Here is a 26,188-nt window from a genome sequence, read left to right on the forward strand (position 1 = left end):
TACAAATCATTGTTTCAGGTGGGTTTGCGTAATTACTTCAATTAAAGAAAAACAAAGACCAAACCACCATAAATGCATTAGGATATCAAACAACGGTCCTGAACTGGAAACTGCATCCGGGATTATCTGGATGGATGTAATCACTCTCATTAGCAGGCTGGTTAATATAGGCCCCATTATCACTTGTGTAAAATTGTTGCCTTAACCCTTTCACTGCGGCGGCTATTCCGCCGCAGTGCAAAGGGGCGGTGGTGGCCGCGCGGCGCTCCCGCGCTGGTGACGGAACCGCTCCGTCACGCCCCTCGGGTGAGCTGTGCTTGTGACGGAACAGTTCCGTCACGGCCCCGCCCGCTCAATAGAACGCGCCGCGCAGGCACGAAATCAGCACCGCGCAGGCGCGGCGAGCGGGCCGTGACGGAACCGTTCCGTCACAAGTGTGGGAGGGGTTAAAGGATCTGAACTTGATTCTATATCAGTAGCATTTGGTGCTCCAGATATGGGCCAACACAATGCTGACAATACCAGAACAAATGGCAAAAAAATGTATGTTGCATTACAGAATAGCATTGAATAACATAACATTATACATAAACTTCTAAATCTTGTGTTAAGTATTTGAGAAAAAGTAATTGGCACATGCACAAATAAAAAGCATGAATGATACGCCCAGATGCCTCGTTTCCCATTTTAAATCTTTTCCTGAATGTGGGCCTGGTTCATATCCTCCTGTTCACATTGTGTTTTGTCCACCACACTCCAGCATAGAGTCCTTCCCCTTGTGAAGGGGAATTCCTGCTCTGATGGGCCAACATTACTGAAATGTTGCATGTGGTTGTACGGGTGCACACTCAAAGGGCATGTATTTCTGTATATCACAACTAACATTAAAGAAGAGCCAGGAATCTCGGTTTCTTTACTATGGAAACAAATCATATCTTTCTAGCAGGTTCAAATGAATGTTTTAATCTCTTGAAACCGCTATATCTTTAACTAAACATCTAGCTGTGAGACTGTGACATACAAAGATTCATACCCTCACAGCTGCTTCAATGGTTATAATAAACCCACACTATACATTCTGACTGATCCATGGGAAAACTGACAGGAGCAGGTTTCTAGGAACAATCTCTCCACAGACTATCAACACATTTTTATTTTGAAGAGGAAGTCGGCGACAACCCTCACATCTCCATTCATAGTACTCACTGCAGACTGTTCATGACATCAAACATCATTAAACCACATTGTAGGTAATCAGTATTTAAAGAGGTCTTTTGTTTGCCATGAGGAAAGCAGGCAGATCACAAATTTCTCTGTTCCATATTTTACACCTCAATTATTTCCTCGAGAATTTGAACAATAAATTGTGTATAAGCCCCAGTACATGTTTTGGCTGCTTTATAAAAATATTACTTTTAAATAAATGTATTTTAAATAAAAAAAGCTTTCTAAGACGTGTTTACAAACACCAGTGATTAGGAATTAAAGTGTTAACATCCCCGTCCTTCCCTTGAAACATGATAAATAATATTTCTACAAGAGTGATTAAAAATTGGCAACAATTCTACCTTCAAGGAAACCACACAGAACTTTGCACCTGCAGAGCCAGTCTATAAGCGGTGCTTTGTTGAAACTCAAAGAGAGAAATTGCTCATGTTCAAACAGATATACATAGCGAGGAAAAATGTGTATTTTAGATTCCTATATGTGCTATATATTCCTATAAATGATCATGCCTGTCAACGATTTCCCTTCTCGTTCCAACAGTGCCTGACCACAGCTAGTTTTACATGAATGCAAATAAAAAGGAGTTCCTTCTCCATAGCCCCGGAGCTCCAGGCTACTCCTTCAGTGTCCTCAAATTCAATCAGAAATCTTGAAGTCATCTTTGACTGAGAACTGTGATTTGCCACACAAGTGAATAACGTGGCCAACAATGCGTTTGACATTCATCGCCTAGGTTGGATCCTTCCACTACTGAAACCTCAGAATCGATTCACAATTTTCTTGCTATGAACCCCTTGCACATAATCTACTGAGTATACAGAGGTCCCCATAAAAAATGACGAGGAAACATTGAAGTGTAGGAAATTGCACCACCAAACTCACTGCCAGAAAAGATCTTCTCATGCAACCCTTGAAGTGTCCCCATCATCTACCAGTTGAACAAATGGTGAAATGTAACAATTTTTGCTAGATTCTTGAGTCCTTTCAGAGCATGGGTCAGGAGTAGCTTTCTAAATTGTATGTACCATTCCTCTTCAGTAGACCCTAAATATCAGTCTTCCAAACTGAGATATACTTAGCTTCTGTTGAGAAAACATGGTTGTGTGCAGTGTCTTTACATTCTCAAGGCTTCTGCCGGTGAAACCCACTACATTGGTCTCTTCACTTTGAGCTACACATTAGAGCATTCCAGACACATCGAACTATCTGTCCTTTCTAGTAAGTTTTCCAACTAGAATAACTATAACTACTGTCTGTTGTGATCTCGCCTCACTCCAGTGTATGAGCAGCCTGACGAAGGGTTCACCACTTTCCTTGCCATATTGCCAATACAATACATGAATAATAATCGAGTTTATGACCTGGCGTGTAGCGCTGGGGAGAGTGCACAGTGGGTGTCACAAAGAGGATGATTTCAGTGGCCACAAACTGTTTCAAAAGATATCCTGCCTCAGTAAGGCCATAAGCGATGCTTTAATTGGGCTAGGCCTTCAGATGTGAAGTTTCACCCTAGAAGCTTGTCTGTCAGGTGGACGTGCGTTGGAGGTCAGGTGCGGTATCTCTGTAATACCCCACGCACAGCAGTAAACGATAATGGGCTTGAAGTCCAACTTGGCAACACATCAAGAAAGGCACTAAGTAAACATGGCCTTCTGCTTAGAAGCTCCAACTCAGCAATGCTGAGAGCTCCGCTTTAGGTGTGCATGTCATTGGGGGTCAGACATTTTGCTTCAGAATTATCAAGTGTGGGGCTCTACATTGATTAGTTCTGCAAAGGTTCCATTTTAAGAACATCACAGACAGGGATCTCATTGGGTGTTGTCTTGGGAACAGACATTTAACCTCAGCACTGCCATCAGCATAACCTAAAACTTAGTTTAGACTTGTAAAATATAGTTTGCGCAATTCATGTGTTTTCTTCAAAGCCACTTAGAGAAGAATGCCTTTTTCAGCAAGCATGTGGTTTATTAGACATGAATAGCAGAAGGGTCCCAGGTAGCTGAACAGCAGAGATTAAAAGAAGTCAATATGTGAATATAATTTAATGCTCACCAGAAACCTACCAAACAGTTTAATGCTATTGACATGTTGGTGATTACAAGGTGTGCTCAATAAGCAATCAATTTAGCAACACAAGAATGCTCAGACTGGAGCATTTTACTTGTCCATGGCTAGAGCCCTTTTGGGAGGCAATTTACAGGGATATAGAGCTGGCAATTGGGAAGAGAATTCAGCCTGAGGCTGAGTCAGCCCTATTTGGTATATGCGAAGATAGAACTAAGTTAATCAAGGCCGAAGAAATGTTTTTGTTTATCTCTTGTACGGTAGCCCACTCCTTAAGCCTTCAGAATTGTAAATCTGGTGATGTTCCCTCCCAATTGAAGTGGTTCAATAAAATCAAATGGACTCGTAATTTTGAAAAAGCATATGCAAGTCGGGTGGGAGCCATCGGGAAATTTGAAAAAAAAATCAAAGCATTTTGGAAATTTAGATGAAATTTAGGTGATTAACACTTGATATATGAAAATGTAGCGGACTTTGGGATCAAGAGCACTCGCACTTTCTCTTGATGATTGCACTTTAGAAGCAATAGCACTTTTTTGCAGTAAATGCACGTTATGGTATTTGCACTTTTTGCTTCTGCACTTTATCGCAGGTTTTTATCACTGTTTAAATTATTGATGATGACATTGGCTGCTACAGTTATTTATCTTTTTTTAATCTTGCCATGGAAGAAAGAAGCTATTTAATGTTTTAAAAGGTTTTAAAAATCATGTCCTTGATTTCGATCGCAACATGTATATCATGTACCTAATGACATGTATTTAAAAAAAAAAAAGAATGCTCAGACTGAAGAGTGCCATAACGATGAAACTGCTTTGAAAGAGATGATACAAAAATCAGCATGTAAAAAACCACCATAGCTTGTCCAACATAACCTTTTCCCTACACATTGCTGTACAGGGCTGGTGAAAACTTCCCACGTGGTTCTTTGCCAAGACTATTTCGCTATATCTAAAAAAAAAAAAGCATTGTGGATTCGTTGATAAATATATTATAAATACAAAGTGTGAAAATATAATCAGAGAGCACTTACAATGTCCCCACCAGCAGCTGATAATGTGAATGCAATCTTAAACATCGGAGATACCAGTGCAGAATATAAGATGTTATATAATTGCAGGTTGTGAGGCTACAAAAAGAATGCCGTCAATGTTAAGGTCGATTCATGCTTTCCAATGTCCGTCACTATGTAAGCGATAGCACCCTGCTGTAGCACTCTCCAGGGCTATCACTCCAAGTACTAGGTCAATTATTACTTCACAAATTATAATTTTGGCAAAAAAGCATAAACATTCAAAAAATGTCCATAAGCACCACACCCTTAGTTGTATTTCTCATAGAGGAGACCAATTAATCCTTTGGAAAAATGCTAGAACATAAGTGAGTCGACCACGTAAGTCATGATAAAATCATGGTACTGGAATGAATTTTTCATCTGGTGTCTTTTTGGAAGAATAATATAGGGAAGTATTAGTAAAGTTCCCAGTACCTGAAGGTCGGACAGCAGTCTCACCTGATTACAGATGTTGTGTGATTAGGATGGTGCTAGACAAGGTTGAACGAGACACACTCACAATGCAGTGAGGGCAGCTTGCCCAATCACGCTCAGTGCCACATTCACTCCATGGATGACTTCACTCTGTCTTCTCACTCTGGCCCATCTGATGAGCTGGAAATTCATCCCTTGATCTTACTCATTCAGAAGATTGGATGAACAAAGGTGGCGACCATCAAGTATATCCGCTCTAACATAAAGCAACCACTGTGTGACATGGATCTAATTCTACTTTATTTCACTGGGAACCAAGAAAACATCTCAGTTTAACTTCACTCAGGACTCATTGTCTCTGCTCAGTTTTTTATGTTGATTTCATCTAGATGTTGGCCGTCTGGCTAGGGAAATCCATAGTGCATTATTGCATATATGTTTTCCTTCATATTGGCAAAAATAGCACATCTCTAAACATCAAAGGTTCAAGAGGCAGGCCTTTGAACATATCTAACTCACCGCACGTAGCTTCTGATTCATCGGACCCATCTGGGCATTCGTCTTCTCCATCACATTTCCATCTCACCGGTACACAGTGGCCATTATCGCAAGTGAATTCATTCTCTGCACAGGTTGTTTTTGCTGCAAACAAGAAAGATATTTATGATTAGCCTTAATGACAAGTAGTACCTACAGCCATTATCATTCCTTTCTGGAGGTGTCGGCCTTATAACGATAATTTCATAACAAAGTCATCAAATGGCCCTCTTGGATTTTATCCCTTAATTTTAAAGCCTCCACTTATTATGTGATGAATATTGCATGTGTCATCCCACAAATACTCAAAACCAAATCCGGGTGCAGGGTCTTCCCATACATTGCTCTTAAAGCGTGGAAACGGCGATTTAATGTACATCAGAGCTGCCTCCTCCCTTCTTGAGTTCTGAAAGAAGCTGAGGACCTGGCTTTTCCATTAAACCTTCACCCCCATCCACCCCTTGCAGGACAAGGCACACACATCTGCTCAGCACCGGGAGACTCTCGCAGGTGACAGTGGGCTCTACAGGTACATAGAACATTAACCTTATCTGCCATAGGTGCACACACTTGCCGTACACATTATACTCAAAGAAAAAACTAAGACCGTTTTTGAATAAAAAAATTTACTGCATGTTCTATGAAACAAAAAACATAGGGCCCGATTCCCAGAACTAACTTAAGACAAAATCCTAAACTTACTACCATTTTGGTATTCACAGAAGGCACTTACTCATTTCGGTATTCTCAGAAGTTAGGAGTCCTAACTCAAGGACTCCTAAATGTCTTCTGTGAATACCGAAAGCCTTAAAGTTAGGATTTTTCTCAGTTTAGGAGTAGTAAAGTTAGTACTAAAATCCTAACTTTAAGACTTTCGGTATTCACAGAGGCATTTAGGAGTCCTAAAGTTAGGAGTCCTAACTTCTGTGAATACCGAAATGAGTAAGTGCCTTCTGTGAATACCAAAATGGTAGTAAGTTTAGGATTTTGTCTTGTTAGGTCTGTGAATCGGGCCGATAGCCCTTAACTACTGTGTTGCAAAAAGCATAGTTGTAAAGCTTAGAACATTTCATCTTCCTCCTTCAAGGGGCAAGTGCAGAACACAAGTTTATAAAGCGCAAGACTGCCTTGGCCACTTAAAGAGTGAGGAGAAGAAAATAAGGGGGCCAGTGACGTGTATCCTCCTTATGCCCCAGTCTCTACCCGTGTTTGGCCAGACTGCCAATCCAGTAGCTCATCCTCATTGTCATTGTGTCACATATGAGTAGGAATAAGACTGTGTATAGATGCACCTATGTACAAGGCACCGGATTGTGAATTTGGTGGGCATTTGATTGTCAGGGAATAGCTCAATAGAAGAGCGGGTAGTTAGTGGAGACAGGAACAGCAGCAGGAAACAAACCACTTTCCCAAGCACGGCATTGACCTCAGAAAGACTTGGCAGGACTTCATAAGTTCAGAGGCTAAATGGAAATCTGGCATCGAAGAAACTGTATAAAAACCTGTTCGACCCATCCATGATGTGTGCTCTGCCAAATAAAGTATGCCAATAAACTTTACGTGATCCTTCCTCTCCTCCTCCTCAGAGTTCAGAAATACAGCGCCTTCTTTGAAAACCCTACATTAGGACGGGGGATGGGGAGGCGCCTTACATTTCTTTTTGAACGCTAATTATTTTTTTAATTTCTCTTATTGCATGTGCTCAGCTACTCGCATCCGATTGGTTATCCTCAGCCTCTGCATTGGTAGCTGCCTGGCTATCCTCTTTTCATTCCAACACCCATGTGACTTGTTACCTTTTTTGCTGACTATGAGAAATTCATGGGTCAGCAAATAGGGTGTGGCCTTGCTTTATCCAATGGTAGCTCTCCACGGCTAGCAGGCAGTAGGTGACCATTTTCGTCAGGGCCCAACCAAGCACCGTCTAAAAGCGGGAACTGTGGAGGGTGCAAAAACATTTTACTTTAAAAACAAGGCCAGACTGGCAGGACTGGGCTTCAGGAGTTTCCCCTGTAGGCTGGAAGGGTTGGGGCCACATTTGCTAGTGTGGGGGGGGGGGCAGCTTCATAGCATTGCATTAGTTTTAAAAGCACTGCAGAGTTCCTTGTATACCCAACAGTTTTCATGCAACATTAAAAGTGGCAAGATAACTCTGGTGATTAATGTGCCTGCTGGAGAGAGATCGGAGTTTTGTCTAGTAGCAGTATTTTACTAATCTAAGGTAGCGAATAGGGTTAAAATGCCAGCTGCAAAGAGCCACAGAACAGTATTTTATGTGCATAGCTCAGTGGTTTACCTCTTGTCACAGAGATCCTTTTGTTCCTGTGCAGTATATAAGTTACAATCGTAATCTAGGTTAGAAAGTTATATTTTTCCCCTTTCATTATCATAATTTTGCTAAAAATAATTTCTTTAGGTAGAAATCAATTTTTATCAGTAAAGTCAATACTAACCAATGTGTTACGTTCTGAATCCTGAGTTTGTGCTTCCCCAGACCGAGGACTCTTAAAAAATGCCTACCAGTATAGATTACGCGAATCCTACACCTTGTAGGCCCAATTGTCTTATGTAACATTTTCTATACACTCATTTACAAACGCATGGTCATAGTCTCTGCTGTATGTGTGCAATGTAAAATGCCCTGACACCCTGCGCTGGTATGAGAGGCGCTATAAAATGAGTGATTTACATGGAGAGATGAGAGGGACTGTTGGAGGGTGAGAGTGAGGAAATCAATGTAAAGCCCCAACATACATCGCTGTATCCAGGAGCACTGTAAAGTCATCATTTACTATGCTTTAAAAACTAGTACCATTGAATACATAATGATAAATGTGTTGCAGAATGCACCATTTGTTCCCAAATATTCTTGCGGGTTGAACCACCCCAAACCCTCTTGTAGTGGCGAGGCTCGCAGTCGCTCGCCCGCTATGCACTGTATGGAGTCTGGTCTGACAAAATTTACAGAGGCTGCTTTGCGTTCCCAGTCCTGCCTTGTTTAAAAGTGACGATTTCTGTGACAGGAGAATCCGATTTTTTTTAATTCACTTTACTGAACCAAGATCAACTAAGAAAAATACAAAATTATCTTTCAGGTCACAATTACATGCATATTAACCCCTTGCATGCTCGTGACGGAACCATTCCATCACGAGCCACGGTGGTGCTGTGCTGGCGACGGAATGGTTCCGTCACGGCCCGGCTGCCGCGCCTGTGCGGCACTGATTTTGCGCCTTCGCTGAGCATTCTATTAGGCGGGCGGGGCCGTGACGGAACCATTCCGTCACAAGCACAGCGCCACGTGGCTCGTGACGGAGTGGTTCCGTCACGAGCATGGCGGCGCAGCGCGGCTCCCCCTCCCCCCTAGCGCTGCGGCAGAATTACAGCCGCAGCCAAGGGGTTAAGAAATCCTTGACAGCAACAATAGCAATAATTGCCAAAGAAAAGTTTACTTTCATGGGGAACATTATCTTAAAAGCTAAAAGATGATACAAAATGACTTCAGTAAAGTGGTCTAACTCACTACTTTGAAAATTGTCTTCACATATGCTTTATGTTATTTAAGGGTTTCTGTCTATAAAACACAAAATACATTAGGAGCAACCCGCTACAACTGAAAACACAGAGTGAGTGTGAAAACTATCTGTGGAACTCAAATCCTCATTCTGTCTTTGGGATACGTAGCTGCGGCAGAAAGCGCCAAGAGACCCTTGATAAGTGCTGTAAAACACTCATTCCTAAAAAGATGGCGCAGCGCTCCCTGAGAGGCGCAGGTAACAAACTTGCTTCTTTTAGTTTTGAACTTTAATAAATAATCACAGATGGGTAAGCGAAAGGCCTGTAATACATTTCTCAGTGTAGATGAACGTGGACAAAGGGCCAGCTTGTGAGGTTGAAGAAAGAGACGTAGGTGTGGCTATACGAGTGCTTAATTTGAGCCGGTGGTTTCTGGTGTTCAGCACCGGCACTTAATTGTCCGCACTGGAACTTGCCGGACCTGCTGCCACAAGGTGGCACTGTATGGCTGATTTATAGAAGATCACAAGAGTTAATGATTAACTCAATATTCATTATAAATTACTATTACCTGCCGCAACACAATTCCTATAGCTTTGGAGGCCTCAAATATTCGAATGATCACACTTGTAGGAGTGTGATAGTTATTAGCTGTGTTGTTACTTTCATTGGCAGTGGTGGTAGAGGCAATGTGTGGTGCATGCTGCAGTGGTGTCCTGACGAGAGCCCTGACACTTATTTATTTAAAAATTAAGCACTGGTACGCTGTATTGAATATTCTTCGACCCTGCATGAGACCTCCCTAGCAGCCAACTGGACGGACTCCCAGTCCTACAGAAACTGAAGCGAGTGAATAGGAGTTTTAAGCTGTGATACTGGACAGAGCGGAGCATACAGTACACGGAACCACTTCCTCTTGAGCTAGACTAATACCAAGGCCCGCAGCCATGCAAGCGCTACAAAATCATAATGATAATCATGACATTTTTTTACTGTGTAATCGTTAATTTCAGGGAATCCCTCAACATTGGCACCACCAGGTATATTGCTTGCTTTGTAAAGTGGTAGTTGATGGAGGAGCAGTCAGATGCATTTAGGGTGACAGCGAGGTAGTGCAGGAATGGTGGGAGGTGCTCTTTTATTGGAGGATGGAAGTTTATCAAAGTAACACTATAGAAGAATGCAAGGTGGTGAGGTAGATTTCACACAATACCTCCATCTAGCGATCTACCTATCCATCCAGCTATTTCTCGCCCTCACCACCTTTGTTTTTCTCCTGCAATCTCCGGTTCCACCTTTTCTAAAAGTGGATGTTATGCTGACCAGGACATCAAGATTTGCAAGCATGTCTATGGCTGTTTTTGTATTTGATTAGTATAGGTATCATATCAATTTACATACAATGTAAAATTTTCTTCATGGTCATCATGCAGATCCATAAAGAATAAGTTTGTTTTCTGCGTTTACTAAATATCAGGGGCTCATGTATTTTGACAATGCATCTGCTTTGAGATTCTCAAGACGGAAACTGCGTCAACTCCAAAGTGAATTTGAATTTGAATTTAAAAGCATTTGTACAGCGCTCGTTTACCCAGCGGTTTCATGGCGCTAGTGTTGAACAGTGGGCGGCAACAGCAAACCAGATTAAGTCAGGTAGGCCTGCGTGAAGAGGAGATTTTTGAGATTCTTCCGAAACAGAGGGTAGGAAGGTGAAGTACGCAAGGTAACCGGAAGAGAATTCCAAAAAGTTGGAGCCAGGACAGCGAATCTCCGGTATTGAAGGTTGCCTGAGGTGGATCAGCTTTCTAGGGCATATCATCAAACTTTAGAAAAGGCATGGTCTTGGTGGGGACCTAAAGGAGCAGGAATGAAATGGAAGCCTTGTGGCTGAACTTACTGCAGACAAGAATTAGTGACTCGGAAGACTGCTACACGGATTTCAAGGGCGAGTGAGGATAAAGTATGATCAAATCTCCAGCGAGTTTCCACTGTCCAAGCGTGAGATAATCAATGTTTAGACAACGTTCTCAATTGAGAAATAAGTAGATCACAAACGTACAATACGTGTGCACATACTCAGTCACTTACTTTGGCTGGGATCAAGCGTCACCTCAGAGGTTTAGCACGATTTTGCAGATTTTTGATATATCGCGTCAAAGGCCAAACCTTAAATGATTTCATAAATGTGATTTATTCACCACTTATTCATTATTCTGACGGTAGTTAGGAAAAAAATGGAAGTGCATGCTGTACAAGTACTATAACTAGAATTTGTACATATTCTTTGATACCACGTACTACCCATTTCTGTAAAGGTAAATTGTAGGTGATAATATTTGCAGAATCGATGCTGCCCATTCTTTTGGCCTTTGAAAGATGAAAGGAGGAACCCACCCCAGCGACAGTCCAAGGTTATTTACAACAAATGTCTGTTGGATTGGAATGTGTGAATCTCTATTATCTTTGTTTCGTGTCATGGATGGGCTGTTGAACCCAAGATGGTGAGAGAGAAGGGCCATTTTGCCCGGTATCAGGGTCAAATGGGCCTCTATATCTATACTCTTGTAGGTTTTTCGGCATTTGGCTAAGGGCGTCGGAAGCTGGAAGTTTCACTGGATTCCCTGGAAGTCTGAAGCTTGCCAGGGGAAACCTGGATGGAAATGTGACTGCAACTCAGTATTTAAGAAGCAATTCAATAAAACCTCCTCATTAGCTACAAAAATGAGATATTGTCCACTATTTCCCAACACGGAATTGACCCACAGAAGCTATGAATCCCAATAAGCAAGAATTTACCCAATTAGAGAAAACAAACTACAAAACAAAAAAGATAACCATGATGGAGCTTGACCTGGGAATATTTGGTGTAACTCCAGGGCCTGCCGTGCTTGACACACTTAAAAGCAAAATGCAATGAATGGTAGCTAAAGAGAAAATCAAAGCTACTATCTTAATCACACAATATTTTTACTTTGCATGATATAATGGGCTCTCTAAGGGGGCGGGATGAAGGAGAATGTGACTTTAATGAATATTTGGTTTACGATTCAGAATTTGTGTCTCAGTATACCTGAATATAAAGTCCCTGCTCTTAATGGGCACTGGTGCTCCAGATCCTGGACGTTGTTAAAGAATTAATCAGAAGCTGCAAATCATAAGTCAAATTACTCCTCACAGTTGAAAAACAATTATTGGGAATCATTGATGAGAGTTTTATGTGAGTTTAAAGGGTTTTATTCAAATCATATTAATAAGCATTAGTTTATTAATCATTAATTAATTCTTCTCAAATCTTAATACAGAATACAAAGTAATACACGCGTTCCATATCAATAAAAATCCCTAATCTGAATCTTGAGATGAGAAAAGTGTCTTGAACCCATAAAGAGTTAGAAAACGAGAGGTGAACGCATACAGCTTTAAGCAATTCAATTAGCACCTCTCATGAAGAGAAGTTCAAGAATTCAGTGGATTCTCAAAAATATAAAATAGATTCTGCTCAGAGCATAGAGCTTCAGAGCATAAGAAGTCTGGGTCAAGAAAGGAATAGAAGATCGAAGCATCTACAGTGTGTGGGGAGAAGATTGTCTTTAGCAGGGGCTTAGCACAGGCCCCTGCAGCCCCCACAGTGCGGGGGGCCCCAAGTTCCAGGGGGGCCCCCGCAGCACAGCACTCTGGCCGGAGAGCTCCCGATTGAGCCCGGAGGGGCCCCCTCCACATATCTTGCAGGGAGACCCCTCAAGTTTCATTACACCAGTGGTCTCTAGTCTAGGAACACACACTAATATAACATTTTGATATCTACAAATAAAACAAATGCAGCAGCAATCCATACTTTTCAACCAATAGGAGAACAATGTCTTCATGGTTTGGCTCCTACTGGTTCCTAATATGGAAAGCAAAACAGTTCAAGGTTAGGTCTGCGATTCCATAAATGAAATCATCTATTTTTCGTATGTTCTAACTTACAAAACGTATTCATGAAGAAACATAAGTAAATGTATCTACATTATTTAATACCCTATTGTATTCTATGAAAACTAGGTCTATGGGAAGGTCGAAAACTATCTTTTACTATTAAATCATGATAGTTCAGCACATTTATCACTGAACTCTTCACGTCTTCACATTAATAGGAATGTTGACATAAGGTCAGTAAAAATGAAAAAAAGCAACCTGCATTCATAAGCATTTCTTACTTAACATGGGCAGATATGGAAGCCTAGTGCTCCCATGTGCCTTTTAAAAATGTGACTTCTCGTTTTAGGCCAACATGTTATTTCTGTACATTAATTGCACTAATCTGACTTTATAAAAATGCTCTATCAGGGGCAGTTAAAATGCTAGATATAAAAGGATTACTTCTAAACAAAACTGCTTGCTCTTGTCTATGACCAAGCAGGGAAAATCTTCAGTAACATGCAAATTGAATGTGCCTAATCGGATGCATTGTTATTTATAGAGGGAGTAGGACTGACCAATCGGAGTGCAGGATGAAGCAGAATTATAATGCAGTAACCTATCAAATCACTTTAAACTCCCCACAGTCCTACTCTAGAAAGCGTCAGTTTGCATAGCTAACGCTGTGATGAATGGGCGCAGGATGGCAATATTTACAATTAACACATCTAATTAACTGTGCCTGAAGCAGAAGACTCAATAAACACAAGTGGGCGGAGATGAGAACATCCTGGGAGGATTCAGGCACCCAATCAATTCCGGTTGGTCGAATTTATTGCTATATTACTTCTGAAAAGAAAATAGATTACAGAATGTTACTGATGACATATATAGCCAGTTTAATTGAGATGTAATGGTTTTCTGGTCATGAACCGCAAAAGGTTCAGACATGGTATAGATGCTCCAAGCTGTAACTTACTGATGGACCTTCTTCTAATTATCTTGCGTGGCAGTGTGCAGCAAAGGTACGAGGGGCCCAAATGCAGGTAAGGAACATGAGCTCCGCCACCCCAGCTGGGGTAAGTAAAGGACTACATCAGGTGTGGAGCATTATTACGCCTCAGTCCTAGTCGCACAGTGATTTCCAGGGATATACAAAATACTCCATCTCAATTTGGTAACCCATATTTAACCATCTTATTCCGTTTCAACCAGTATTGTTACATTTCCTACACCATCCAGCTGTCGGGTTGTATGCTTTTTCATTGCTTCAAATGCTAAAGATATGCCCATCCAGGCCTTCTTCGAAAGCATGTGTAGAAATGCATCGTTCACCAGGGGCAGTCTGCATCCACCCAATGCATCTCGGGCTAAAATAGCCCTTCTTCAGGGGTAACAGCCAGAGCTACATCCTACGCTCAACAGAAAACCGGTCTCAGCTACTTTTCAAAACCCCACCATGAAAGTGCTCAGCTGCGGGTGGGATGGGTAAGTAAAGGCCTGCCATGTTTGAGATTACGAGGGTCCTGAGCATCGGTACCACAACACCTGCAATAGCAATTATACCTATACACCAGCTGGCCGGTGTGGGTCTTTTGTGTGCTCCATCGAACTCCATCACAAAAACGAGAAATGTTGGTGGGGCGCAATTGGGGATCACCCGTGGTAGCAAATCCTTCCTCCTTCAAGTCTCATGCCTGTCGTTTTCCTTCTTCTCTTAGACGATGCAATTATTCATCAGTCCTAGGATTTGTGTACATACATCCCTGTTATATCTTCAGGCTCAAAAGCTAAATGGTGGCACCGCTCCTGAGGTCATCGTCCTATTTTTAAGTTCATGACTAAACCACAGAAGCACATGGTTTCAACATATTTTTGTCCTGTTGTTGGGCTGTAATGAGGCTTCCCCTAGGATTTTGGTGAAATGTCACTGTTCGAAAAATGCCTTTACTGTGCTGCAGCGCTTGTTGAGCTAGCCTGTCATTGTGTGTGCTGCACACTTCTGTGCATGCCGAAATTTGCTTTAATTAAGCAATTAGGAAGGGAACCAGCCATTCAGTGACTGTACGTGTATTAACACTCCAACATCAGCACAGCATGTCATGATGTCAAGCTCATGTTACCATCGTTGAACACGTGTGTAAAAATATAATTGGTACGAAAAAATTTACAACAAAAACTTAAAAGAAGCAAAAATATTGTTTCAAATATTGACGCGCCATAGTTGCGTCTCTGGAAAAAGGAAGTCCTAAATTTTTTTTTTTAAAGTGCAAGCTTTCAGTGAGTTTATTTTATCTGCTGGAATAAAACCGAAATAGAAATGTGGCGTGAAGAAAAGTTGCTGAATTTGTCACTGCTTAAAAAGTTATCACCTCTTTTTTGCCTTCAGCGGAGCTCTTAAAAGGAACAAGCATTTCCCAGAGGAAGACTAAAAGGCTTTATGCTCCGAGAGGCTTAGCACGTCTTCGGCCTCGCTCTCGTTCACTCCATGAAATCCTTAGCAGATCAATGATGGCTGAAAGTCATCCATATTGGGCGGCACGCTCATTTTGAGTGTCACCGGTATTATCGAGTCACGCGTCCCACTCTACGGAAGGGGATGAGTTGTAAGGCCCCTTGAGAGCCTGAGACACCGCTCACTGAGGAAGAATCGAGCGCTGGTCGCCATAGTAGGGCTTATCTCATTTTCCAGGGTCTGCAAGCCTCCTCTTTGACCCTCCTCTCTGGTCCTCCTAGCTCCTACTGGCAGTCTAGTTGGCATAGTCATTAATGGCTTAAGGCATGAACATGGGCACTCAGTTAAGGAGTGCAGAGACCCATTAACAATCTAATGGGGGTATTTCTTTGACCCGGGCTGACCCTGCTAACTGTAAGTGCACTGTCCTGCATGCCAATAGGTCTACTGTAATTGACCGCCCAGTTGGTAGGGCCAAGTGTTTGCAGGCTAAAGACGTTCACTTGACCGCTCTCTTCGGAGCAGAAGCATGCTATCAGCATAAAGTGCAAAACTGGTCAACTTCTAACAGAGTTCTGGCTAGGGGGCAGGGCATATCCTGGACGTTATTGACTGGATGCGAGGGTGGACGGTCATAACGTATCGTTGAAGGCTTGATCTTGGTTAATAAATACTCGCGATTGATCTTTTCAGCAGGCCTCCATTGGTTATGTAAACAGATTTTCATCTCTGGTTCTGCAGAGTTGGAAGAGAAGCTTATTCAATAGCAACGAAAGGTCAGGTGGAAGCCTTGCTCTGCTCTATCTGTGTCCCGTAGCTGCAGCACCAGTGTTGTTTCAAGCCAAAGTGAGATCCAAAACCTTCTCCCAGCCTTCAATTGCCAGCAGGAACTGGGATCCCTCGGCTGGCAGGAACATCCCATCCATCGGCAACAGTGTTTTCTGCAGGAAGGAATGTTTAGAAAAACTTGGAAACATTCCATGCTCTCTCTACACTTCTCCTGTGCATTGCATTCTCTATGGTAACCACTGCAATAACCAGCCAGGATACAGCATCACGGAAATGCATGCTGAATGAACCAGGATTTATAAAGCACGGCTAATCACCCAATAGGATATCCAGGCGTTTGCAGGTCCCGGAGGCTTATTCAAACGGCCAGGTCCTGAGGGTGATTCAGAATTCCGCAAGTGAGGTGATGGTCCAGAGGTGTGTGGGGAGGCTGTTCCAAGTCTTTGCTGCGATGTGGGAGTGGGAGTGTCCACTTCTGCTTTGGTAGATGAGGGGAGTAGGGGCATGCCAAAGGGAGGCTTAGCATCGTCTCCTCGACGGTTGGTGGAAGTTTAGGCGGCGGTTAATGTATTTGGGTCCTTGGTTGTGTAGAGCCTTGTGTGTGTGGGTCAGCTTGAGTTGCCATCTCTTCTGTACTGGGAGCCAGTGGAGTTGCCTGAGGTGTGATGTGGGTTGGTTGGGGATGGCCGAAGAGGAGTCTGGCTGTGGCGCTCCATATGGTCCGAAGTCTCTGTAGGAGGTGTGCAGCGATTCGTACACACAGAGGGTGTTGCCCTCTACATAGGACTCTCTTTAGCAAGCCCTTTGCCGTTACCAATAGGCACGCTCCATTCAGTGCTTGTTCCCTCAATATATCTGGGGTTTCCTAAAGATATGAACAGTTCTTTACACTCTCCTGCACTGATCTTTGAATTATACTCGACCATCGCAGTACCCATCTTAGTTTTAAGGATGACCGGTATGCACTCTATTCACAATTTACAAAAGGCAGATTTCATGCACTGAATCTATACACAACTGTTTCCAAATTCCTAGGAGTTGCAGGCGCTTTGGGAGTTCCTGGAAGAGAACCAACAAATGTTAAATGATCGTCTTATTTACAATCTGCAGTTATAAAACAAAAAAAATGATCGCGGCTACAAATCCACGCTATTTATGGGCCTGCTTTACGTACCTACAAAGTGGATGAGCTTGTGTAAACTGGCAGTGTAAAGGGAGATACATGCCAAATTTAAAATAGTGGTGTTCATTCTTAGCAAATAAGAGAGACACAGAAGGTGGTGTGTGAAAGAAATCCTATCTAGTTAGAATTGACTGTGCAATTCTATTGCGCCTGCCGATATCACACTTGATAGAACATCACTCGTTCCAGAAGTATGGGGAGGCATGCACATTAACTGAAAGAACGAACCCACAGAAATTAAGGAGTTAAACATGTCAGCCTGTACATTTTCATGCAAGCAAGTATATAGGGAAATGACTTATATTTGTATGCAGAGGAAACCAAATTATTGCTTTCAATGAACTAGCCGGAGGGGTGAAAAGCACTGCCAGTTCGTCTGTCTTGTCCAATAATCCTTCACTCTAGGCAATGAATCCCATGGCTCCCAGCACTGGGACTGTGGTGCGGCTTGGAGTCTGAAAAGCCTTTCCCACAAATAGGCCACGCGATCTTCTCCAATGTTGATCCTGCTCTTTTCATATGGGGGTTCGAAAAATTAAAACTAAGAGGCCTTTAAAATATAGTGCAGCCACCACCATCTGTTCCACCCATTCCAAGCTACTGTCTCCACTGTAGGCTTGGTACTATTAAAAAAAACTGCAGACTGGGCGGGCTTTAGATTGGAGTTGTTCCTAGGCACTGCTCACTATACCCCGCCCAGTACACGGGGCAGCTGGACGTTAGTGCTGGGTTAAGCAGGCCCGCCCATTACCTCCTTAACTCAGCGGTGTAATGGACATCCTGCAGCCCCCGCTGTACGGGGTGGGCAGTCTTCTATACATAAAGGCCCCCCCACTCCTCAAATTCTCCATGCAGTGTGTCTCTATAAAGCAGCAGTGGTATAACCAAACTTGAGGGTCCCCCCTTACAAGTTACATGGAGGGGGCCCCCAACAGTCCGCACCCATTCAAGCCGCTGCCCATGCACAGTGCAAAGTGCCGGAGGGGGTCCCCTGGAGCACGGGGCTCCCACGCACCGCAGGGGCTGCTCGGGCTATTGTTACACCACTGTAAAGCAGCTGTAGTTTACAGCGTGCTCACAGCTGGCTCGCACTGAGCCGTAATTGAAGAGAAGCAAAATAACAATTTGTTTCTCTTCTATACCAGCATGGCAGGCACTATACAAGAGCGGGTGGGGCCCTCAGAGAGAGCGTCCTGCGCAGGAAACTGCTCCTCTAAGAGGGAAAGAGGCAGCACAGAACAAACTGGGACAGAGGCCCTCTGTTCACTTCTGCAAAGGCCCCGATATAATTCTTAACCCCTTGGCCGCGGCGCAAATTCCACAGCGGCACTGGGGGGTAGGGGGCGAGCGCGGTGCTTCCACGCTCGTGACGGTACCACGCCGCCATGAGCTACGGGCGGCGTGTGCTCATGATGGCACAGTTCCGTCAAGGCCCTACCCGCTCACCAATTCGCCCGCACAGGTGGGGAATCAGTGCTGCGTGGGCGGAGCAGCTGTTCATGACGGAACCATGCCGTCATGAGCTCACGGCACCCGTGGCTCATGACGGCGTGATTCAGTCATGAGCAGGCAAGGGGTCAAGGAGAACTGTATATGAAATTGTCTGTATTCTGTCTTGGTTTACTTAAATTACCAGTTGGGTAATTAAGGCAGCTCTAGAGCCCATTTCAAAGTGTTTTCTTACACCAACTGTTTAAAGTATGTTCAGAGAAGGTTAATATAACATGACTTTTAGGTAATTTTTCTGATTTTCGTAGGACAGGGACAATAACATACCAGCCGCACGTATTTCTATCGGTCTAGATATACCCACACACATGTACATGTTTGATTAGAATATATAAATCTGGCTTTCTAGGTATATAGCTATACATGTATATTTAGATATCAATACACACATACAAAGTCAGATTTAAACATTTTAATCAAATACTGATTTGTAATGAAAAGTAGTGGGACAAAGTACCATGTGTGGCATGGTGCAGTGTTTGCTTTTTCTGTATCGTCTCCTGGTATATTTTAGGGGCATAAGGGAGAACAGAAAAATTATCACTGGGGCACAGACCCCATGTTATGGTATGAGGAGTATAGTATGGAGAATAATAGAAGAGGGAAAAGGGAAGCAGCAGAGGGAAAGAAAAGAAAAACAGCAAGTAAATATAAAGTAGATGCATGCAGAAGGAACGAGATCATGAGGTGCTGTAAAGATGGGGACAGCTGGAAAGGTGATAGAGAAGGGAGGGTGGGAATAAGAAATTGAGAACAAATGGTGAGGGTCACAAAATAGACCAAGGCGATACGCATGAGATAGCATAAAGGAAGAGCAGAGACAGCAAGAGAAACACGGCATAATGGAAAGACTGCAACATGGTTAGAGAGAAAAGGTAGATGGTATGAATGACAGAGGATGGGAGTGTGGTTCTGTGGTCCCGAATTGGGTTCGATAGTTCCGAAACCCGATTTATAAAGATCGTCGGAAATGGACGATTTTGGTCTCTACGGACCGCAAATGGCGAGTGTAACGTGTCTGAGTGTTTTCGTGTGAATCGATATAGGAGAACACTCTGCATTTGAGGATTTAGTTTGAACTCTCGGGTTCCATTTTGTATGTGGCAGCCATCTTGTGTGGTTGCCCTACCATAGGCCCTATGATCATGGCCAAACGAGTCCTTGACACGTACGCCTTAGTTGACTTCTGGTTGACCTGGCCGAACTGACTCCTCGCCTGGGGCGAATCCCGCTGAGCCAGTTCCTTGTTCAGCAGCTGGCCTGATAAAGATCAAAGAGCAGGACGTGCCCTGACTTTATGGCACACCGTTCCCACTCCTCTATCTCCTTTCCATCTGTTTCTGCCTTTCCTTTACGACATGTTCATCGATCTGGGTTGAAGGTTTTATGGTGGGTTTGTCCGGCCTGATCGAACAGGAAACTTAGCATATGTGCGATCGTTTTGGTGGGCTGGACAACGGAAAGTGGGATTAACTTTGACTGTCGTGATTCGTTACTTTTTGAAATGCTACTTGTTCATTGGTTAGTTTGTATGCACCGAATGTAAATTGTGATATTGCCAGAGGCGTAATTTTCGGCATAAAAGACCGAGTTACGTTCATTGAAGTGGTGCAGTCTCTGTCGAACTACCCGTGTGTACTTCGTAGACCTCTGTCCCTGGTTGCAACCAATAAACTTTGGTCTTTGACGTCATCGAGAAGTATCCCGTGTCTCTGTTGGCCAAGACAGGGGAATCCGGGGTCTTTGGGTGTTGCCCTGACACCGCTGGGTTATTGTAATAGTATTGGTTCCGAGAAAACCCAGTACCTCAGGAGCAGAATGAAGAAAACATTGGATGTTCAAAAATAAAGGAAAGGAAAGAGATAAGAAGCAATAGGAAAGAGAAAGAGCAATGGAGATTAGAAATTTGAGTGTAGTGAGAGAAAAGCATATATATGAAATGCAGAGAGAAAAGTAAAAAAAATGAGATGGGAGAGGACCGAAAAGGAAGAGAAAATACATTGGAATGAGAGAGTTGAAACATTGGAAAAATATGAAGGACACAAATTAAGGAAGGAAGAGGATGGGGCACGAGAGGTAGAAATAAGGTATGGAGAAAGGGAGAGGGGATATTTGAACATAGAATAAGTGTAGACATAAATGGAGAGGGCAAACAAAGAAATGGAGCTATGCTTTGGAGGTGAGGTTGAAAGGTGAAACAGACAGGAAAAACAACAGGATGAGTGGGAGGGCTGATGGGAAGGAGAGAGAGTGAAAGCATTTGAGAGAGGAGAGAAAGTGAAAGGAAGGAAGGAGTTGAGGAATGCAGATAGAAACTGAGAGACCGGTAACCACAGAGTTACGCTCGGTGCACTGGTGCTCAGAGGAATGAGGAGCACACTAACTAAATGATGGCTGTCTTTAGTACAGACCTTAGCTGCAGGTGGACTAGCCTTTATAGATATCCAGAGGTTTTTCACAATGTGCTGATATCGCTGAAATGCTCGTAGGGTTGGATGCGAGTCAGTCAAGACTAGGAGACCCTTCCTTCATAGAACTCATTCTGCCCCAGCCCTACCATCATTTCAGAGACACCAAATCAGGCTGTGTCCACAAAACGTACTGTAGAGTCCTCGGTAGTGCTACAAGACAGTGTAGAATACAAGTGCAAACAACATTCTTACCTCCAAACTTCAAGATATTCCAGATTTTTCGGTCAACTCACTTGGCATATTTCATATTCAATCTTGAGTACCTTTAGGAAAGTGACCACAAGACCTGCTAACACTTTCGAGATTGCTACTCCAGGTCTACAGACAGCCAGTAATGCTACTCCCCTTTACACCACTTCACTCTTCTCTACACCAGGCCATTCCACTCTACACCACTGCACTACACCATTCTACTCTGTGGCAAACTACAACATGCTCCTTGACTCTACAGCCCTCCAGTCTACGCCCCTCCACTCTATGACACTTTTCTCCATTGTACGCTATGCCACTCCACTCTACTCCACTCCACTCCACTCCACTCCACTCAACCCTATGCCACTCTACACCACTCCATAACACTCTATGCAACTCCCTCTATGCCACTCCATGCAACTTTACCCCATTCTACTCGGACACACTACTCCATTCTACTCCACTATGCCACTCAGTGCCACTGCACTCTACAACACTCCATGCCACTCCACTCTATGACACTGTACTCCACTCAACTACATTTCACTCTACAACACTCCCCTCTAGGACCCTTCACTCCACTCTATGACACTCTTTTTCACTTTGTGATACTTCTCTCTGTCAATCTACTCCATTCTATGCCACTCAACTTTACAACACTCGACTCCAATCTACACGACTCCCTCTACAGCCCTCCATGCTACTTTATTCTACTCTATTCCACTCTACTCCACTCTACATTATGCCACTTCATAACACTCCCCCCACTGTATAGCCTCCCACTCTACTCCACGAATATCTATGCCTCTCCACTTGACTCTACGATACTCTACGCAATTCTGTGCAACACCATGACACTCCTCTTCACTCTACAACAATCCACAACACCACTCCATGACACTACACTCCGCTCCACTCCACAATACTCTATGCCACTCCATTTTATGACACTCTATGCCACTCCATTTTATGACACTCTACTCCACTCCATGACAATCCACTACACTCTGCGCCATGACGCACTACTCCCTGTATGCAACTTCATCTTCGCCACTCCATGCCATTTTACTCCACTCTATGCCACTTCACTTTCCTCTTCTCTACGACACACTTTGCCACTCCATGACACACTACTCCACTCTATGACACTATGCGAAACTCTACTCCACTCTACACCGCTCTAAGAGACTCTACTCCACTCTAAGCCCACCTACTCCATGCCCGCCCACAGTACTCCACTTGACTCTACACTCTATGCCATTCCACGACACTCTATGACACTCCACTCTACTCTACCCCACTCCACAACATTCTATGCCACTCCACGACACTCCATTCAATACCACTTCAGTCGACTACACTCCATGGCACTCCATTCAACGCCACTCCAGTCTACTACACTCCATACTACTCTCTTCTACGCCACTAAATTTTAGCTATGGGGATCAGCAGCCACAAAGGTGTACAATATGGTTAAACACATTGGAAAAAGCCAATAGCTCCCACACTGGCAAGAGTGATTGGCTTTGCCAATGCTTGTTTCTCTTTGTGGCAATATGCATCACAGAATCTACCGCTGATGCCAACTGGATGTAGGCAGCAAAGTTGAAGTACTTCTACAGAGTGGTTGACGGTTGATAAGGTATGGGCATTAAGGGGCCCTGCTCCATTTCTTGCTGTGGGCCTCCCAACAGGTTTTCTTATGCCACTGCTTTAATTACCTTTGCTCCCTCGGTTGCCAGAGATTATGAAAAAAGTGACAGAAACAGTAAGTAAATAGAGATCCGAGAGCCATGTTTGAGTTGCACTCTTTGTCCTTATTGCAGAATCTTCATCTCAAATAGATTAAGATAACCCTGCATTGTCTCAGGAGTCAAAAGGTTGTGTGATATTCCATGCACTACCACTGGTATGGTGGTGAATCAACATCCAAGAGTAGAGCCTCTGATTCATCTACCTGCTGCCCAGTCATCCTTGCCAATAATCTTCTACCAGTGTGCAGCATCATTCATTCACTGTATTTGGAGTATTTGAAATGCTTGATTTGTCTTTTAATTAGTCTATGACTTTTTGTCAATTCTTGGGCCTATCATAACATTCTTAAAGTGGCCCTGGACGAACTGGCGCCAACTCGGTCCTGCTATTCAGCAAAGAAAAGACCGTCAGCCCCTTGGTTCTCTGAACAACTCAGACTCCTTAGGCAGGAAGTAAGGAGACAGGAGCGTCAATGGCATGCCAGTTGGGATCTCAAAGACAGGGAAGCTCATAAAACCCTGCTCAAGAGATATAAGTCGGAAATTATCAGGACCAAACAAGACTACTTTGTGGCCCTGACTTCCTCTCTTTCATTTCAATCTCCCAAAGAGCTCTTCAGGATCGTGGACTCTCTTACATCTCTTCAGGTCCCCGATCCAGTTGTTCCATCTCAGGAGCTCTGTAATGACATTGCTCGCTTCTTTCAGTCCAAAATAGCGGACATTTACACTGCTCTGGAGTCTCAGAGGCTTTCTACGGCCGAGCCACCAGTCACTGTAGTCCCGGATGTTCCCTCGGCAGAGCCTCCCTTGGCCGGCTATCTGGAATCTTTCCCCCCGCTCTCCCTACAAGATCTCGACACGCGGCTTGACAAAACCAAGTCAGGGTCTCCACTAGATGCTTGCCCTCTTAAGATCTTGAAGCAGTGTAGGGGATCTCTTCTACCCCCCTTACTTGAGATCATGAACGGGGCCATGAGGGAGGGTGTCTTCCCACAGCAGTGGAAAAATGCTGTGGTTAAACCTCTTCTTAAGAAACCCTCCCTAGATCCTGGGGTTTTAAAAAACTTTCGCCCCATCTCACTGCTTCCGGCCCCTGCAAAGATGCTCGAGTCCCATCTTAATGAGCATCTACCTGCCTTTGTGGAGAATTCAGGCTGCCTTGACCCTTCCCAGCATGGTTTCGGGAGGGAACATAGCACCGAGTCCGCCCTCACCCTGGTTCTCGACTCCATCCGCATGAGTGTGGATGAGGGCCGGACATCCCTCCTGATCCTTCTGGATCTCACAGCTGCCTTTGATACCCTATCTCCCCAGGTCTTAACATCTCGACTGGGTGAGATTGGGGTCCGGGGGGCAGCCTTGGGTCTGCTCTCTTCCTTTCTCGACCATAGGGAGCAGAGGGTAATGCTGGGAAAATTTCTATCTCCATCCCTGTCTGTGCAATGTGGGGTCCCTCAAGGGTCGGCGCTTAGTCCCACCCTTTTTAACATCTATGTGACCCCCCTTGCCAGACTTATTAGATCTTTTGGGATGGAGGTAGTTTCCTACACGGACGACACTCAGATCCTCGTGTCTCTATCCCAGTCAATTGAGCTGACCGCCTCCAGATTTAGATCCTGTATGGAGGCCGTCGGCCAGTGGATGATTTACAATTCACTCAAATTGAATGGGGAGAAGACCGAGGTGATGGTGTTCGGCGGAAGGGAAGATATTTGGTCCATGGACTGGTGGCCTGACTCGCTCGGTCTTTGCCCTAAGCCTACCTCTTCGGCTAAAAATCTTGGGGTAATGATTGACCCTACCCTGGACATGCGCCAGCAGGTCAACAGGACGGTATCGACCTGTTGGGGCATAATCCATGTTCTTAGGAAAATTAGGAACTACCTTTCCCAGCCGGCAAGAAGGCAACTTGCTGTCGCCCTTTTGGGATCACGTCTGGACTACTGTAATGCGCTGTATGCTGGACTGAATAAGAGTCAGATGCAGCGCTTGCAGGGTAGTCCAGAATGCGGCAGCCAGAGTTGTCCTCGATCTTCCCCGTCGCTCTTCGGCCACGCTGGCCAGGAAGCAGCTGCATTGGCTTCCGATAAAGGAGCGGATCGTTTTCAAGTCCATGTGTATGGTCTATAAGGCCTTGGCTAAAAGCAGCCCCACAGGGATTAGAGCCATCTTGACCTACTATAACCCTGGTAGGAGCCTCTGCTCCTCCAATCATTCTTTCCTCCACATCCCCCGCATTCGGAAAGCCAGATGGGGTGGTAAGGCATTTTCCCTTTTGGCCCCTAAATGGTGGAACGATCTTCCATTAGAACTTAGGTCCCTCCCTTCCCTCCAAACCTTCAGAGCTGCCCTTAAAACACGCCTCTTTGTTCAAGCGTACATGTAAGTGCATGAGTGCCCGCTTTCTGATCTTTTTGTTAGGCGCCTTGACACCTTCGGGTTTTAGTTTGCGCGGTACAAGATGCAAAATAAATAAATAAATAAATAAATAAATATCATGAATGCCTTTTTGAGTTTGTTATGTATTTTCTTAATCTGTGTGTATCGTTGTACGATTTTTAAGAAACTAGAACAATAAATGTATTACCACTAGTACTTACTAGCCCCTAGAAATAGGACATCTAAACAGAGAACAGAACCTACCGCTTACAAAGTGCTTTATTGCAGTAAATACTGAGCACACTAAAACAAAATACCACCGTTAAATGTAGACAAAAAAGTATATAATAAACAAAAGCAATGCAAGGTAATGCACATATCTAGAACATTAACCACACATACTCAAACCTTGACCACAAATAGCTATTAAACCCTAACCATACACACTCACACTAGAACCACACCATATTGTAACATAAAATACAAATAACCATCCCCAAAACCGCATAACACAAAAACAATCACACAGCAAAGCAGCGCGAATGCACCACACCATAATATGGCAGGTGGCTGAGCAGAGACAACCCCTCCTGCAAAGAATAAAAGACCTCTGCTCTTGCCACAATTTTTCAGACACAACCTATTTCTAAATTGCTTCTGGTGTGCCAGGCGTTGAAGTAAAGGCATTAATTTCCCAAGAGCACAATTGTTGAGTAGAGC

The 26,188-nt window shown here is 43.8% G+C and overlaps 1 protein-coding gene across 1 annotated transcript in view; it reads right to left on the reverse strand.

Annotated features, from left to right (window-relative positions):
* Positions 1 to 26,188, reverse strand: part of LRP8 (LDL receptor related protein 8) — a 1,071,653-nt gene that overhangs the window by 599,753 nt on the left and 445,712 nt on the right. Inside the window, exon 3 of the mRNA XM_086952473.1 lies at positions 5,300 to 5,422. Coding sequence (XP_086808599.1) covers positions 5,300 to 5,422 — 123 coding nt within the window. The remainder of the gene's footprint in view (positions 1 to 5,299; positions 5,423 to 26,188) is intronic.

Source organism: Lissotriton vulgaris, chromosome 1_1 (genome assembly GCF_964263255.1).
Source record: "Lissotriton vulgaris chromosome 1_1, aLisVul1.2, whole genome shotgun sequence".
NCBI classification, from domain to species: domain Eukaryota; kingdom Metazoa; phylum Chordata; class Amphibia; order Caudata; family Salamandridae; genus Lissotriton; species Lissotriton vulgaris.